This window comes from Marmota marmota, unplaced genomic scaffold (assembly GCF_001458135.2).
Source record: "Marmota marmota marmota unplaced genomic scaffold, marMar, whole genome shotgun sequence".
NCBI lineage: Eukaryota > Metazoa > Chordata > Mammalia > Rodentia > Sciuridae > Marmota > Marmota marmota.
Genome location: NW_026000222.1, coordinates 10598509 through 10616477, shown reverse-complemented (window position 1 = coordinate 10616477; position 17969 = coordinate 10598509). Strand labels below are relative to the sequence as shown.

The window sequence follows — 17969 nt, the reverse complement described above, 5'->3', positions numbered from 1 at the left end:
GGGAACGGGGGGGGGCGGCGGGGTGAGGGGAATTATTATGCTTTACCATTGAGGTGTATCTCCAGTCCCCCCACCAGGGTCTCACTAAGTTGTTTAGGACCTTGGTTAAGTTTCTGAGGCTGGTCTTGAACTTGTGATCCTTCTGCCTTAGCCCCTTGAGACACTTGGGATTACAGGAGGGCACCACTTGTACCTGTCTTATCCCTAGCCTTTTTTTTTTTTTTTTTGTACCAGGGATTGACCCCAGGGGTGCTTAACCACCAAGCCACATCCCCAACTCCCCCCATTTTTTAAAGTATCTTTTCAGTTGTAGATGGACACAATACCTTTATTTATTTGTTTTTATGTGGTGCTGAGGATCGAACACATGAGGCACATGTTTGAGGCAAGAGCTCTACCACTGAGCAACAACCCCAGCCCTGTCCCAGCCCTTTTTTAAATATATTTTACTAAAGACAGAGTCTGGCTGAGGTGCTCAGGGTCTCACTAAATTGCTGAGACTGGGTTTGAACTCGTGATCCTCCTGCTTCAGGCTCCTGAGTTGTTGGGATTATAGGTGTGTGCCACCCTGTCCAGCTCATCCCCAGCCTTTTTACTTTTTAATTTTGAGATGAAGTCTCGGGCTGGGGATGTGGCTCAAGGGGTAGCGCGCTCGCCTGGCATGCGTGCGGCCCGGGTTTGATCCTCGGCACCACACACAAACGAAGATATTGTGTCCGCCAAAAATTAGAAAATAAATATTGAACTTTGGCTACAGCTCCTCACTAAGTTGCTCACGCTGGTGTCAAACCTGAAATCCTTCAGCCTCAGCCTCCCAAGTAACTGTGCATATGCCACCAGACTTGGCAAGATATGGCTTTAAAGATGCTTACTGAGTTCCCAGAGGATGGCAGTGCAAGTGGCAGCACAGACTTTCAATCTTCCTGAATAGCATATAAAAATCCAAAGTGCAACCAGATAGGAAAAGCCAAAAATCCATGGATAAATTGTGTGGGAAGATAATTTCAAGAACCCCCAAATAATAGTTATCAGGAAATGAACTAGCTTAAAACTAAATGCACTTATAGAAAAGAAAAAAAGAAGCCCCAAATACAAATCATGGCTGAGGCAAAGCACAAGAGCTCTAAAACCTCCTTATGGGAATAATGCAGTGGGGAAGGATGAGGCATCTGATGGATCTGAAAACTGAAGAACTGCCCCCAGAGCCAAAGGTGTTCACTAGAGAATGTATGAAGATTTTCCTCCAGGCTAACCAGAGGACAGCAGCTGAAACTGAGAGAGAATGTGTCCATTCTCATAAAGGTAGGGCTACACTACAAATGCTCCAAAGGGGACGGAGCAATGTAGCTCATGGAACTCATGGAAACTCTCTATAAGCCAGGTTCTCTCCCAGGACGAGGCCAAACAGAGGCCAAATTGAACAGGACAAGGAAAACAGAGATAAAGGAAAAGAGAAAGTCAAATGAAATTGAGGACAGACAGCTAAGAAATCTCAGAAAGCCAACATCTATATTTCTGAACACTTCACAAAAATAAAATAGTGAAGTTGAAAAATATCTATACATTAACCTTCTTATTAACATTCAGGAAAACTAATTTAATGTAAAAATAAGCATCATACAAGCACTGAGGTCAAATCCCACTCAAAGTTATTATTTAAAAAACAAAATAACAATAATAATAAAAAATAAAAAACAAAATAAAACAAGAACAACAAAGCCAGGCATGGGGTGGTGCACACCTGTAGTCCCAGCTACTCAGGAGGCTGAGGCAGGAGGATCACAAGTTTTCAGACAGCCTGTGTAACTTAGCAAGACCCTGTCTTGAAATAAAATACAAAGGGCTGAGAGGTAGCTCAGTGGTACCTGCTTGCTTAGTATGTACAAATCCCTGAGTTCAATTTTTTCAGTACAGCAGGGCAGGGGGACAAGAAGAATAAGAATATGAATAGATAGCATACCCACAGACAAAATTAAAGCACTCAAGACATGCCAAGAAAAACAAAAAATTCCTAACCAATTCACAATGAGTTAAGACATTAAAAACCATGTAAAAATTTTTTTCAGAAATGAAGCTGGGCGTGGTGATGCACACCTGTAATCCTAGCGGCTTTGGGAGGCTAAGGCAGGAGGACTGCAAATTTAAAGCCAGCCTCAGAAACTTAGCAATAGGCCCTAAGCTACTCAGTGAGACCCCCTCTCTAAATGAAATACAAAAAAAGGATTGGGGATGTGGCTTAGTGGTTAAGTGTCCCTGGGTTCAGTCCCTAGTATCAAAAATAATAATAATACAAACTAAAATATAGGTGCCCCTGGGTTTAATCCCCAGCACCCCCCCCCAAAAAAAATCAAAAATGATGATTAAATTAGAAGGAAATAAGAGTGACTACATATAAAAAATAATACATTAAGAGAAACAAGATGAAATGGAGAATAAAATTTAAAATCATATATGAAGAAAAGATAAAATGGATTTGAAGAAAATGACAATTACTGCAAAGGATCGAAGAAACAACATACAGAAAAAAACGAGTACCAAAAAACGTCAAAACAAGATACAAAACACAAATTTCCTAATGTGAAAGACTTTAAAAATACCATGTAAAGACACGTACCTGAAAATACTAAACCAAAATGACCAATATCAAGACATATTTTAGTGAAATTATTAGGCTTTAAGGAAAAAGAACAAATTTGGGGGGCATTTAGGTGTTGGCAGAGGTTCTACCTGGATAGAAGAACCACGGGTAATTTTTTTCTCCTTCTTTGAATGTTCTACATTTTCTACAATGGATAATTTTATTATTATTTGGGGAGAGGGGAATGGAGGCAACAGACATGATTTGATTTTTTTAAATTAAGTACAAGATCCCACACAAGATACTATAACCCCCAAATAACAATGCTCTAGAAATAATGCATTCTCAGAATGAAGACTGAAATTCTTAGGAGCCTGGGCCCATGGTTCCCCACTGTTGAAGGAAGTACTTATAAAGAACTATGAAATAGCAGCAGCCTCAGGCTGCGAGGAGTTCCCCACAGAGAATGCCCCTTCCTCAGTACATCACCTGATGTGGAATGTGACCCATGCTTCCAGGATGCTCTGCTTCTCTCTATGAACAGATATAATAGTACTTTCCTAGTTCAATAGGCTAACACAGCCTACTTGAAAGCAAGACCAACTCACACATTCCATTGTGTTACTGATGGGGCCTGCCTACTTTGGGAGCTCAATAAACTGCCAGGGAATCTTCCTACCTGCCACCTTTAAGGTGATGTCGGTCAGGTGATCCCCAGGCTGTAGGTGACTATATTCTTGGATGAAGTGAGTGAGTGAGATGTCTACATGGAATTTATGTGGGTAGGGGTCCTCCCCATTGACCTTCAGCTGGTGGACTGCTTGACTGCGGATCTTGTAGTATTGCTGTTAAAGAAACAAACAACAACAACAAAGCCTGTGAGAAGTTGAACCTAGCCAGACCAGTGGCCCATCTAGCAGGATTCTTCTATCTCAGCGGGGCCCCAAAACATTAAGATTCTCTCTAACCAAATCCTCTGCACTCTGGAAATCATAGGTCTGAATACGTGATACATATTCATACACTTAAAATATGGAGACTGGCCAGATCTAACTGGAAATGAAGGACAGAATTTCAAAATAAAAGAGAAAAACTGGATTTCTACTTAAAATAATAAAAGAGTAATTAGTCACTTGAGAGTACTAGACTTTCCCAGCTGCCTGTTAGGAGTTGACATAAGACTCAGGACCTGTGACTTTAGCCAGATGGTATGACAGGCTCTCCTTACCCACTGGAAATGACCCAAGGTCCAGTGCCTATTCTAGTTCTTATTTATCTTAGTCACTGGTCCCTCTTAACTGCCTGATCGCCAGGAATCTGCCATAAGCCTTATCAGAAGTTTTCCTGTGTCGTCTATACCAGAAGCCTGGGGGACTCACATTTGGATCCAGGCTCTCCTCTTCAGAACCCACACCATTTTCATTGGCATGGTTGGTGGCAGCAGCAGTGGCCTGGCTTAGCTGTTTCTCACTGAGTTCCTTCTGCTTGGCCTCCTTCTCTGCCACTTTTTTCTCAGCTTTCAGGCGTCTCTTTAGTTCACTGTTGGGAAGATGAAAGCATTCAATGTGAAAGTTGTCTCATGAGTCTTCCATCTTCTGCCCCATATCACTTTCCAAAAATATAAACAGATTGGGGAAAATGCTCTTCCATACCAAATCCAGCCTTTTAAGTCACTAAATTCTATATGTGAAAGATATTAAGAAAAAAAATAAGCTTAATATAAAGATGCAACAGATCATTTTCAGTCTTTGCTTTCCAGTCCAAACTTGGCATTAGGTCCCAACTAAAACCAAGATGCATGGTACAAGAAATCCCTAAATATTAGGGATTAAGAAAGAAATATTTCCTAGAAAATCAGCAGGATAGGCTTTTCTTGAGCTACCTAAACTATGGAGCTCCTTGAAGCCAAGGATTGAATCTCAGTTGCCTGGTATCCTCTGTAGAAGAGGCAGTTCCTACAGTTCCTACAGGTAGCGTTCCAGCTTTGTCTACCAACCCCTCATTGAAGAGTGAATTAGGTCATGGATGGGGAAAGAGTGGGTTTTACAGACATAAGGAGACACCCCACAAACTGATCTAAGAATGGCTGTTAACACTGGTCTCACTTTTTGCCCACTGGAGCCTGGCTTGGAGCAGGGTAGAACAGTGTACAAGGCAGCAGAGTACAGAGGATAATATACCATCTTTAGTCAGACTGCCTGAGACTAATAAATTCTGACACACCTACCAATTAAGTGACCTTGGGGAAATGACTTAATTTCTCTCTTCTAGAAAATGGAAACAAGACAGTCTCTTCCCAGTTGTTGTCTGAGGACTGAGATGTTTGTAAGGGGATGATCCTGGCCCTGGCATTTAGTGAACACTCAAATGTAAGCTAAGTCTAGTTATTCCTCGCTCTCTTAACCCTTTACTCTCTGCATCTACCAGAGAAAACACACAAATATGGATACATTTCTGGTCAAATCTATTGTCATCCAAATTCCACATATGTGTCATGTGAGACTCAAAAATCAAAGCAATGGCCAGGTGTAGTAGCATACAGCAACTTGGGAGGGTGAGGTGGTAGGATCACAAGTTCGAGGTAAGCCTCAATAACTTAGTGAGACCCTATCTCAAAAAAAAAATAAAAATAAAAATAAAAATAAAAAAGGGCTGGTGTTGTAGCTCAGTGGTATGGCATCCCTGGGTTCAATCCCCAGCAAGGGTCGGGGGGGGGGGGAGTAGGCAACTCAGTATCCCTTATGATCTCATATGCTATCTGACCCAGAAATAAATAGACTTGGGTAAAGAGAGATACCTCATTATTTAAAGAGAATTTATGAATCATCATTTCAAACCACGGATTAAAAATGAATATTCTGCCAACAGTGAACCATGGCAACATGTTTGCATTGTTTGGTTCGTTTTCAATGAGTTAAGAATAATTTAGCCAGGTATGATGGAGCACACCTGTAATCCCAGTGACTCAAGAGACCAAGGCAGGAGAATCACAAGTTCAAGGCCAGCCTCAGCAATTTAGTGAGGCCCTAAGTGTCTTAGCAAGATCTTGTCTCAAAATAAAAACTAAAAAGGACTAGGGTTTGGCTCAGTGGTTAAGCACCTCTGGGTTCAACCCCTGGTACGAAAAGAAAAGAGAATAGTTTAAAAAACTGAAATTTGGGGGGCTGGGGTTGTGGCTCAGTGGTAGAGTGCTCGCCTAGCATGTGCGAAGCCCTGTGTTTGATCCTCAGCACCACATAAAGATAAATAAATAAAGGTATTGTGTCCAATTACAACTAAAAAGTAAATACTTAAAAAAATTGAAATTTTGACTTGATCATCTTTTAAGCAAGAAAAACTGATCCTGATGGTTTCAAAGTAGGCAACTCTTTCTAGGCACAACCCATCTTGTAATAGTTGCCTATCCTGCTATAATTCAATCAGTGGGCAACAGAGTCTATATGGTTTTCTCTAGGATTAAAATAAATCTGTTTTCCATTCAACTCTTTTGTGTGTGTATATGAGATATATATATATATTTGGGATCCAACCCAGGGCCTTGTGCATGCAAGGCCAGCACTCTACCAACTGAGCTATATCCCCAGCCCTCCATTCAACTTTTAACTCAATCCTAAAGATAACCCATGAAAGTCCTAAGGATAGCTCCAAAACTAGAACCAAATTAATCTCAAGAGCAAACAAAACCACAGGAAGACAGAAAAGAGAAAATAACTGGCACCAGAAATTCTTTATTCAAACAAGAATTCTGTTCTCAGTACTGATCTAGAATCATCTCAAGAGTCTAAGAAGGGGGATTTGAATTTATAAAGAGAAAGCAGATAAAGGGTTATTGATTTTGGTTATAGAGCTCTTTTTATCCTTAGCAACAATTCCAAAGACTTGGCCAAGGGCTTAACAGATAACTGAGGGAAAGGATTTTTGCTCCCAGAGCAATAAAGAAGGTAATGGGCACCAACCTTCTTTTATTAGAAAGTGGCTTGTCCTTGTGAAGCGCTGTGAAAGGAGCAAGTTGACCCAGTCGAAGTTCCCTCTGACCCCACTCTGCCCAGGAGGTTTGACGCAGGGACCCCCTAACAAGCTTTACAGCAGCTTGCATCAACATGGCAGAACACCCTGGAACTAATGATTACCACCACCTAGCAGGAAACACAGAGATGTGGTGTCAGATGGGGACAGACATTATATACCCACCCAAACTGCACTCTTGATTTCGGGGAGGGGAGCAATGTTTGCACTCCTTTTAGGGTTCCATCTAAATTAAGATCCTCTTAACTGATAGTAACCCTATTTTAACACTGTGCTGCAACTGTAACAGACAATGTTCTTTGTCCTGGCTATGGAAAAAAGGTGCATAACTGGAGGTAAATGTCAAATGCAGGTCAATCAACAGGTAAAAACGATCACAATATTCTATAATATGGAAGACAGAATGTGAGGCAGTGTTTTTGAAGCCCCTAAAGTGTGATTTCTCTCATGTCAATGAAAAGCATATAAAATATGAAGAAAATGCTACTATCAAATGCAAGCTCTACCTAAAAGCAAGCCACGACATAGATAGATGTGGTAGTGTGTGTGTCTATAGTCCCAGCTATTTGGAAAGCTGAGGAACTAGGCTCATTTGAGCCCAGAACAACCTAGACAAAACACAGCAGTGAAACCCCATTAAAAAAAAAAAAGAAAGAAAGAAAGGAAGGAAGGAAGCCACAGAAAACATCTGAGTCAAAGACAAGATGAATTCTAAGAATAAGCAGGAAAAGTGAATTTCAGGAAGGACATTAGATTTCATTGTTTACATATCAGTGAGACCCGAAGGCAATGGGATTATAGGGATAACACTCTACTGTGTTAAAATAAATTTGAGAGGGAATCTCATTTGAGAATGAGTCTTTGGGGCAGGTAGTCCATCTGTTCTCAAAACTTGGGGACAATACCTAGAGTGAAATGGTGCTCACTAAAAATTTCAGACCAAGAAAAATCAAGAAATAGAAGGGAATGTTAATCACAATTATTTTAGCCTATGGTCACCAGAGGGGCATACAACATACAATATCAACAACAAATTCTTTTAGACAATGTGAGACAGTACAGCAGTCAGTACAGACTTGATATGAACTTCATTTTAGATCTCTGCCTCAGTGCTATAGATCAGTTCCAAAACACACATTAGGAAGGAAAACTTTAGCATGCATTTAATCGCCTAGCACCTCAGTTCACTCACTGGGGAAAAATGAACATTTCTACTTACTTTACAATGTTATTACTGAGATCAGACAGAACACTTTTATAGATCTAATATGGTGCCAGCACATAAAAATTGCTCAAAAAAAGTGTAGCTGTGTTGGGCACGGTGGTTCACGCCTGTGATCCCAGCAGCTATCCTAAGACATGAGGATCACAAGTTCAAAGCCAGCCTCAGCGAAAGCGAGGTGCTAAGCAACTCAGTGAGACCCTGTCTCTAAATAAAATACAAAACAGGGCTGGGGATGTGGCTCAGTGGCCGAGTGCTCCTGAGTTCAATCCCTGGAACCTTCCCCCAAAAAGTGTAGCTGTATTTAAGAAAAGACTAGAAAAATTGACTAGTTATCTCAGTTTACTTTAAAATAGCACTGTTGCTAAGCATCTTGCTTTTAAAGCATCTATGATTTACAATCCTAAAATTCAAATACTAATGTAAGGTATCAAAATGCATCCAATTTTCCCTAAGGCCTAAGAGCATGTCCTAAACACTGACAGAAATCCATAAATCGCTACAATGAAGGACAACATACAGGGTGCTACCAATCATAAATTTAGACATTTGCCTTCTAGCTTTTCAAATATACACCAAAGCATAAAAATAGAGACAGAAGGAAAAAAAAATCAACTCTTACTCATTTTAGAATTGTCTTCAATAATTCCCAGGGTTCAGCAAGAGGATTAAGTGCTAATGCACCAAAGCACGACAGTTTGCAGTATTTAACCTCCATCCTCTGCCTCTGGAGTGGTTCTGAGAACCATTCAAATCATTGCCTGTGTTTTGTGGTTCAAATGGGAAACCCAGGTTGAGAGGGAATGTAGTTATTCAGAGGAAATAAGACACAGCCAGTTAAAGGGTGGCTAATCTTGATCTATGCTCACCTACACACTTCAAGGATTTGGGTGGTTAACAAAGAAACACCCAACAGACTAAGGGCAGCTTGGTGTATTAGCTGGATAAGTTAGTCTCCACTGCTGGACACTGATCACTCACTCATTTCTAATAGATACTCGGAATAACCCAGATGGGTAGGTGCACGACAGTTTTAGAACTGACCCCTTTTCATACACGAGGTGCAGTATAACCCTGGTGGGGAAAAAAAATTCTAAGGTTTTTATAAACAGCTAAGGTATTCAGCATTTCTCCAATCTCCTCATTAGGAAGTGGCTCCATAATAAAAAGAAAGCAGTTGACAGAGTGGGGAGAGAAGGAAGTTTCACTTTTTCTTTCTGTCTCCTCTAGGTTCTCGAGCGGGTTTCTCCTTCGCATTCTCCTGCAGTAAAATGGGGGACCCCTCCAGTGCCCTGCGGAGACCCCGGGGCATCCCGGGGGATGTAGTTTCCAGGGCGCAGAGGCTGGGACCCAACATGTGCGTACCCGCGAGGGCAGGAGCCCGGCAATAGAACACTTGGCGGGGAGCCTGAAGGCACTTCGCACTCTGGATTCTGCGACTTCAAAGCTTAACGACCCACAGCCACACTTACTTTTTGCTCAGTTTCGGCTCGCCATCCACTTTCACCTGAGCCCCTTCCACCGTAGCCATCTTCCCTTGAGGGTCAGACTCAAAAGTGACGAGGGGGTACACGACAATTTCCGGGTCAGGGGCCGGAGCTCCGCCTCTTCCGGGAAAAGGGGCGTGGCCTCTTGGCACGCGCGGGGGGGGGCGCAGGCGCAGAGCTTGGTTTCTGATGTGAGGTGTGTGCTAAAGCGCTAGTTAGCGGGCAGCTCTTGTGGTTCAAGGCAAGGGACATGGCGGAGGCTATGGAATCGGGCAAGGACCCCAACGGGCCCACCCACTCCTCCACTCTGTTTGTGAGGGAGGACGGCAGCCCCTTGTCGTTCTACGTGCGGCCCAGCCCGGCCAAGCGCCGGCTGTCGACGCTGATCCTGCATGGCGGCGGCACTGTGTNGGCTGGGCCCCGGCGCAGCGGCCGACCAGGCCCCGGAGTCCAAAGCCGGGGCTTCCGCTGAGGGCGCCGCGGAGCCCGAGCCGCAGCCGCTCACGGGGCGGATCGCCTTCACAGACGCGGACGACGTGGCTATCTTGACCTACGTGAAGGAAAACGCCCGCTCGCCCAGCTCGGTCACGGGCAACGCCCTGTGGAAGGCGATGGAGAAGAGCTCGCTCACGCAGCACTCGTGGCAGTCCCTCAAGGACCGCTACCTGAAGCACCTGCGCGGCCAGGAGCACAAGTACCTGTTGGGGGACGCCCCAGTAAGCCCCTCCTCCCAGAAGCTCAAGCGCAAGGCCGAGCAGGACCCGGAGGCCGCGGATAGCGGGGGTGAGGCCGCGCGGGGTGGGCTGTCAAGGTCCAGCCTGGCATCGCTCGTGCCTCGCCTCCTTGCCATCCGGTAGAATTGCCCAAGCTCTGGACGCTCTCCCTCGCTCTCTCGCTTTAATGTACCTTCCCAACGACTAGATTTCGGTGTTTTGTTTTGAGACAGGGTCTCGTAGTGCTGCCCGGGTCGGCCTCAAGCTCCAACCTCTTGCCTCAGCCTCCCAAGGAGCTGGGGTTCGGGCATCCTTCACTGCACCCGGCCGGCGGACGTCCAGTTTATTAACATGTTTTGTATTTAAAGTTTCAAAATGGAAAATTGCAAATTCACCCCTCCTACCCACTATTCCTTCCCAAAGACAACAGGGTAACCGGCTTCTTGAAATTTTCAGAGATTTAAAAAGACTCGTTTAAAAAAAAAATTCCTCCTACGTTCTGGCAGATTCAGTATAAATAATTTTAAAGGCACGCCAAATCTGTTTACTTTCGTGCTTTGGCTTTATTGAATACGTATTTACATAAGAAGGTTCTCCTTAGTTGGTGGGTCTCCTCCTGGTCTTGCTTATGTGATTTTTTTTTTTTTTTTAAACTCACTTGAATTGCAAATTGGAATTCAGGTATGGTAAAACACATCCCAAACCTATTAAGATGTTTTACTTTTCATATAACTGGTATTGGCAACTTCAGTGACAGACCCTTTTGTTTAAAGAGGCATGCTTTCCCCATCCCCCATTTCTTTGCTTATGTGGCTGTTCCATCTAACAGTTGAAGTCCGAGGAGGAAAAAAAATCTATTTCTCCTGTTCAGCATGCTTGGTAGGAATTTTGTTTTTGGTAAAAGTGACATTTCAGATTCATTGACTCAACAGATGTTTGAGTGCCAGACACTGTTGTCCTGCTGGGATATAACAATAAATAAAAGTCCCTGTGGTCATGGAGCTTAACATGCTAGCCGGGCAGTGGTAAGTGCTATAGAGAAAAAATAAATCAGGGATGGGGAGGAGGTCATTTTCTATAGTGATAAGAGAAAGCCACTGATAAATGGATGGTTGAGCAGAAATCAAAGGAAGTTACAAGGCAACCCAGGAGACTATCTGGGGAAGAGTGTTTCAGGTAAAGGGAATAGCAAAAGGAAAGGGCACCAAGGTGGGAGTGCAGCTGGTGTGTTCTTAGAGCCACAAAGAGAATAGTATGACTGAAATGGAATGAGAAAGAATCCCAGTAGATGAAGTTAGGGCTTTTAAATAAGTGATTTTGGAACTGTTGGCAAGCTATTAGGAACATGGACAAAAATAAACTGTTATTTTTGTCCATGTTCCTAATAGCTTGCCAAAAATAATGTTTTGATGATCATATATTTAAATGTAAAAATTAAAATCCTAAAATGACTTAAGAAAAAATATGGATGAATATCCCTTTTAATATTAGCCTCGGTGGCGCTCGCCTGTGATCCCAGAGGCTCAGAAGGCTGAAACAGGAGGATCATGAGTTCAAAGCCAGCCTCAGCAATGGCCAGGCGCTAAGCAACTGAGTGAGACCCTGTCTCTAAATACAAAATAGGACAGGGAGTGTGGCTCAGTGATTGAAGGCCCCTGAGTTCAATCCCCAGTACCCACCCACCCCCAAATTAACATGGTGGTAGTCAAGAAACCAAAGAGACTAAGAAGTATTTTACAAATTTTATTACTTAAAAATTAAAAACTTCTGGCAGGCACAGTGATACATGCCTATAATCTCAGTGGTTTGGGAGGCTGAGGCAGGAGGATCGTGTGTTCAAAGCCAGTTTCAGCAACTTAGTGGGGCCCTACACAACTCAGTGAGACCCTGTCTCTAAATAAAATACAAAATAGGGCTGGGGATGTGGCTTACGGGCTAAATGTTCCTGAGTTCAATCCCTGGTACCTGCCCCCCCCCAAAAAAAATGGTTGGGGATGTGGCTCAGTAGTAAAGCACCCCTGGGTTAAATCCCCAGTACCCCCTTACCCCCCAAAAAAAGAAGAAAAAAATGGGGAATGGATATATAATTATATGCATTTAAAAATGTTATTATGATAAAAGATGTGTAACATAAATTTTCCATTTTAAGGGTTTAAGTTTTTGGTTTGGTGGCCTTAAATACATTCATATGTGCAACCATCGCTACCATCTTTTTCCAAAACTGAAACTCTGTATCTGGCTTATTACTCTTAGCTTAATATCTTCAACATTCATTCATATTGTAGTGCAGAATTTAATTCTGTTTTAAGACTGAATGATTTTATGTTGAATAATATTATGTACCACATTTGTTTCCATTGTTTGTCTATTGTGAATAATGCTGCTATGAACATGGGTATCTGAGGCCCTGCTTTCAATTCTTTCAGGCATATAACCAGAAATACAGTTGCTAGACATATGGTGATTTTTATGTTTAATTTTTTTGAGGAACTGTTTTCTAGTTATATTTGTTTTAACACACGTTTAAATCGTGTAAACACCACCAAAATCAGGATGCAGAACAGTTTTGTTGCAAAAAAAACCTCTCTTTTGCTATTTTATTTCTTCCCCCCCCCCTTTTTTTTTTTTTTTTGATTCATTGTACACAAATAGATCCTTTTGCTATTTTCTTGGCATAAATTTTTGTTAAGTGTAGCAGGAGCAGAGTTAAATTCTCAAAGAACAAAATGTAAAAGGGAAACAAGAGGATGTTTAAAGTTAGAAGGGCCTTCTTTTTACAGATGATATGTAGTGGATTGTGGTAAACCACCCAGGTCTGTCTTCAGTGGCTGGAAGAGTTGCCTCTCCCAAAGTCTCTCGTAGGTATCCAGTGACTGACTGATGTGGAATTATAAAGGCTCTGTTCTTTACCCCAACCACAGTCAACTCTGAAAGGCCTTCCTGGCTCTGGATTTGACTAAAGGCTCCTTGAAATGCTTTTCCAACTCAACTACTCTTCCTGCCCATTCCTGCTTTTCTTCTTTTCCTCAAGTATTTTCCCAAGAGCACTCCCTGGTAAACTCTTCAATGTTAATCTCTGTCTCAGATTTGCTACTCAGAGAACTCCCCACCTGTTTTGTTCTTTTGTTTTGTTTTTGTTTTGTGGTAGTACTGGGGATTGAACTCAGAGCCTTGCCTCGCACATGCTAGTCCAGGATTCTAGTACTGAGCTACTAAACTACATTACAAGCTCTACTAAAATTTTATTCACTAAGTTGCCCAGATTGGCCTCAGAGAACCCAACTTTTGAAGTGGTTTGTTGATTTGCATTTGTAAATACAAAACAAAAAATAAATGAACCTGGAAGAATATTTTTGTATGTCAGAGCCTAGGAATATTACCATCATTGGAATAGTACAGTGTTTTGGAAACAAGCATAGAGATCATTGGACATGCATGTCTTATCTTTTTTAACCTTTCTGAATAAAAAAAACAGATATCTTCTAATAGAGAGAGTACAGGCTCACTCCTGACCCAAAGCTCACATGGCACGCACTGTACTTTTGGTTTATGTAAAAAAGGCTAATGTTAATCTTTGTTGTTATTTTCTTTGATAGAACCACAGAATAAGAGAACTCCAGACTTGCCAGAAGAAGAATATGTGAAGGAAGAAATCAAGGGGAATGAAGAAGCAGTCAAAAAGATGCTCGCAGAAGCCACCCTGGATTTTGGGGAAGTTGTGGTATGTTAAATAGATTTTATTTTCGTTGTTGTCGTCCACCCCCCTCACCCCACCCCTGCCCTTCTGATTTGAAGTTGATTACCTCTCTACCATCCTCCTTAGGCCCAAGAAGGTAAAAGAGAAATTCAAGATATAAGAAAAGGGAAAGTGGGACTGATTTAGGCTTTGCTTCATAAAACTTTATTTTTTGTTAGAATATGGTGATGTGGAGAAAAAGAGAAATTAAGCACGATAGGGAGTTATTTTTAAACAATATAAAACATCCCACTTTGGGGCTAGGGTTGTAGCTCAGTGGCAGAGTGCTTGCCTCCAACTTGTGAGGCCCTGGGTTCGATCCTCAGCACCACATAAAAATAAATAAATAGGGGCTGGGGATGTGGCTCAAGCGGTAGCGCGCTTGCCTGGCATGCGTGCGGCCCAGGTTCGATTCTCAGCACCACATACAAACAAAGATGTTGTGTCCGCCAATAACTAAAAAATAAATATCAAAAATTCTCTCTCTCTCTCTCTCTCTCTCTCTCTCTCTCTCTTTAAAAAAAAAAACCTTGAAATAAATAAATAAAAATAAAGATATTGTTCCCGTCTACAACTAAAAAAAAAAAAAAATGTTAAAAACAAAGAAAAAAGCCAGCCTCAGCAAAAGTGAGGTGCTAAGCAACTCAGTGAGACCTTTCTCTAAATAAAATATAAAATAGGTCTAGGGATGTGGCTCAGTGGTCGAGTGCCCCTGAGTTCGATTCTCAGTACCTCCCATCCAAAAAAAAAATCCCACTTTGATCTCAGCATAAGTTTTTAAAGTCAGAACTGTGGATTTGTCTTTTTTTTTTTTTTCTTTGTTTAAAAGCCTTTATTTCACTTATTTTTTTTATGTGGTGCTGAGGATCTAACTCAGGGTCTCGCACTTGTGAGGCAAGCACTCTACTGTTGAGCCACAACCCTAGGCCCTGGATTTGTCTTTTAAAAATGTTTTTTTATGGGGCTGGGGCTGTAGCTCAGTGGTAAAGTGCATGCCTCGCATGTGTGAGGCACTGGGTTCAATCCTCAGGAATTTTTATGTGGTCATAAAAATAAATAAAGATATTGTGTGTTCATTTACAACTGAAAAAAAAAATTTTAAAAAGTATTTTTTATGTTTCTCAGGAGCATAAATGTAATTCCAAAGAAGGTTTCCTTGAGACAGTCTTGCTCAGTTGCACAGGCTAGCCTTGAAATTGTGATCCTCCTGCCTCAGTTTCCTAAATAGCTGGGATTAAAGATGTGTGCCATGGTAATTGGTTTAATCAGGCAAATTTAGTTTTTTTGTGTTCTTAGAATGGGGGATATTTTACTCTTCAGTCTACCTTCTAATATGTGTTGGAATCCCATATGTAATAATAGTTGTTGATAAAAGCAGGAACCATAACATAATGATGATAAATAATATTTTAAGAAATCCAAATCATAGCTGGCTACAGTGGTATATGCCTGTAATCTCAGTGACTTGGGAGACTAAGGCAGGAGGATCTCAAGTTTGAGACCAGCCTCAGCAACTTAGCAAGATCCTAAACAACTCAGTGAGACCCTGTCTCAAAATGAAAAATAAAGGGGCGGGGAATATGGCTTAGTTGCTAAGTGTCCCTTGTTATCCTCAATAACAAAAAAAGAAAAAAGAGAGAAAATAATTTCTGTATTTTGTCCAAGGAAAAAGATGTCATGCATTAACTTATTAACATAAGGGAAACCAGTGATGATTCATTTTAAAAGAGAGCAATAATTTAAAGTTTCCATAGCTGATGAGTGGTAGAATAGGTGATGAATGGAGGAATTTAGGGAATATTGCTTTTTTTTTTTTTTTTGAGACAAAGTCTCACTAAGTTACTTAGGGCATTGCTAACTTACAGACTGGCTTTGAACTTGTAATCCTCCTGTCTCAGCCTCCTGAGTTGCTGGGATTATAGGTGTATGTCACTGTGCTTTATCTCAGTTTAATTTCTAATCTGTTGAAATAGCATAGTCAGTTTTACATATGCACATATGTGCACACACACATCCCCAGACTTTCACATATACACATATTATAAACATACACATATATTCACAAAATATTGTGAATAAATGTAAGAAGTAACATGGCATATTAGAGGAACTGAAGGGAATCCAGTATGGTTGTAGTGTAGGAGAAAGTGGGTGGTAGTTGGGAGAGATGAGGTATTGTAAGAGTTTGAGATTTGGTAATTCAGAACTGGTCTTACTCATTCTCTGTAGGTGGATGAGAGTCCTGATTTTGAAATCCATATAACGATGTGTGATGATGATCCCCCTACACCGGAGGAAGACTCAGAAACACAGCCTGAGGAGGAGGAAGAAGAAGAAAAGGTCTCTACACCAGAGGTGGGAGCTGCCATTAAGGTCATTCGGCAGTTAATGGAAAAGTTTAACTTGGATCTCTCAACCGTAACACAGGCCTTTCTTAAAAATAGTGGTGAGCTGGAGGCTACTTCCTACTTTTTAGAGGCTGGTCAGAGAGCTGATGGATACCCCATTTGGTCCCGACAGGATGACTTGGATTTGCAAAAAGATGATGAAGATACCAGAAATGCATTGGTCAAAAAATTTGGTGCTCAGAATGTAGCTCGGAGGATTGAATTCCGAAAGAAATAATTGGCAATATAATGAGAAAAGAAAATAGGTGGTTCAGATAAGTCTATTAAAAAGTTGTGATCATTGAACTTCAGAGAGTTCTTACTATAAAATTGACTCTTCTGACCAATGCTGCTGCTGTTCTGTGAGGCCTGGTTTTGTAGCTAAGCAGAGTTGTGTAGGAAGATAAAAACAAAAGAAATTGGATCTATTTAGAACTGTCCCTGGCAAGTATCAAGGAAAATCTAAATCAGAGAGGTTGGTCTATGTAGTAGTAATCCTTTGCTGGAATGGAACCTCTGCTGTATTGGTGATGAGCCTAGCGACAAAGTTAAAGGAGGAAAATTAGGCATACATGTATTTTCTTTCGTGCAGCCCAAGTGAAGAGCCTCTTATCCTTTGGCAGAAGTTTCTCTGGATTATGATAGATTCCAAATCAAGAATCTAGAATATGGGGGGCTGGGGTTGTAGCCCAGTGGTAGAGCGCTTGCCTAGTGTGTCTGAGACACTAGGCTCAATCCTCAGCACTACATAAAATTAATAAATAAAACAAATGTATTGTGTCCATCTACAACTAAAAAAATTTTTTTTGTGTGGTGCTTGGGATTGAACCCAGGGCCTTTTGCATGCAAGGCAAGCACTCTACCAACTGAGATTTATCCCCAGCCCTAAAAAATAAATTTTAAAAAATTAAAAAAAAATCTAGAATATGGGAAGATTTAATTTCACAACTTTGAACATGGACTTTCCCAAAGGGAAATCATTCCCTCCTCACAGTGAGTTTTGATTTCTGGCCTGCTTTGAAAAGCCCATATTTGCTTTGCTAACTTGATATTTGGGGACCATGCTCCTTCTCAGTTAAATCTCTAGTATGTGTTCCTTTACCTTCCACTCAGTTTTGTTTGAAACACAGACAAACCCTAGAATATCAAGAACTACTTACTCAGAGCTGGGGTTGTTGCTTAGTCATAGAGTGCTTGCCTGGCATGTGTGAAGCACTGAGTTCAATTCTCAGCATCACATAAAAAAAAATAATAATAAAAGTATTGTGTCCATCTACAACTAAAAAATATTTTAAAAAGAGAACTACTTACTCTGTTAATAGTAATTTTTTTTGATTTAATGAGCATAGTTTTATGCTAAAGATTGTGTTAGACTGAAAAATTAGTAAATTGGTTCTACTTTGTTGAAAATAAATTCATTATTGAAAATAAATATAACTTTGTATTTGGATCTTATAAAAAATGTTGTCTTTGATTGTATACGTGAAACCTTTTAGTTATAAAAAACCATAAAAGAGGGGCTGGGGTTGTGGCTCGGTGGTAGAGCGCTCGCCTAGCACATGCGAGGCCCTGGGTTCGATCCTCAGCACCACATAGAAATAAATAAAATAAAGGTATTGTGTCCATCTACAACTAAAAAATAAATATTAAAAAAAAAACATAAAGGAACTAACATTTTGGCTATTGGTGATTTGAACCAATAAATTCCATTTTAGAACTAATAGACCATTAGAAGTTGCTGCTGCTTCTGGTGGAACAAAGAAAAGATTGATCTGCATCACGACTATGAGAAATGGCAAAAAAAAAAAAAAAAAAAAGGG

The 17969-nt window shown here is 41.1% G+C and overlaps 2 protein-coding genes across 2 annotated transcripts in view; one reads left to right on the top strand and one right to left on the bottom strand.

Annotated features, from left to right (window-relative positions):
* The window catches only part of Kars1 (lysyl-tRNA synthetase 1), a 15710-nt gene extending 6260 nt beyond the window's left edge, over positions 1-9450 (bottom strand). Inside the window, exons 1-4 of the mRNA XM_048792413.1 lie at positions 9299-9450; positions 3958-4117; positions 3220-3423; positions 2615-2672 (exon numbers count right to left, since the gene is read on the bottom strand). Of these exons, the coding sequence (XP_048648370.1) occupies positions 2615-2672; positions 3220-3423; positions 3958-4117; positions 9299-9357 (481 nt within the window). The 5' untranslated portion in view covers positions 9358-9450. The remainder of the gene's footprint in view (positions 1-2614; positions 2673-3219; positions 3424-3957; positions 4118-9298) is intronic.
* A 23-nt stretch (positions 9451-9473) lies between these two features.
* LOC107150891 (TERF2 interacting protein) lies at positions 9474-17581 on the top strand. The gene is given in 4 exon segments (XM_015496050.2): positions 9474-9727; positions 9729-10096; positions 13623-13747; positions 15992-17581. Coding segments are annotated over 4 exon segments (1053 nt in total). The 5' UTR covers positions 9474-9563; the 3' UTR covers positions 16388-17581.
* Positions 17582-17969: the final 388 nt, after the last annotated feature.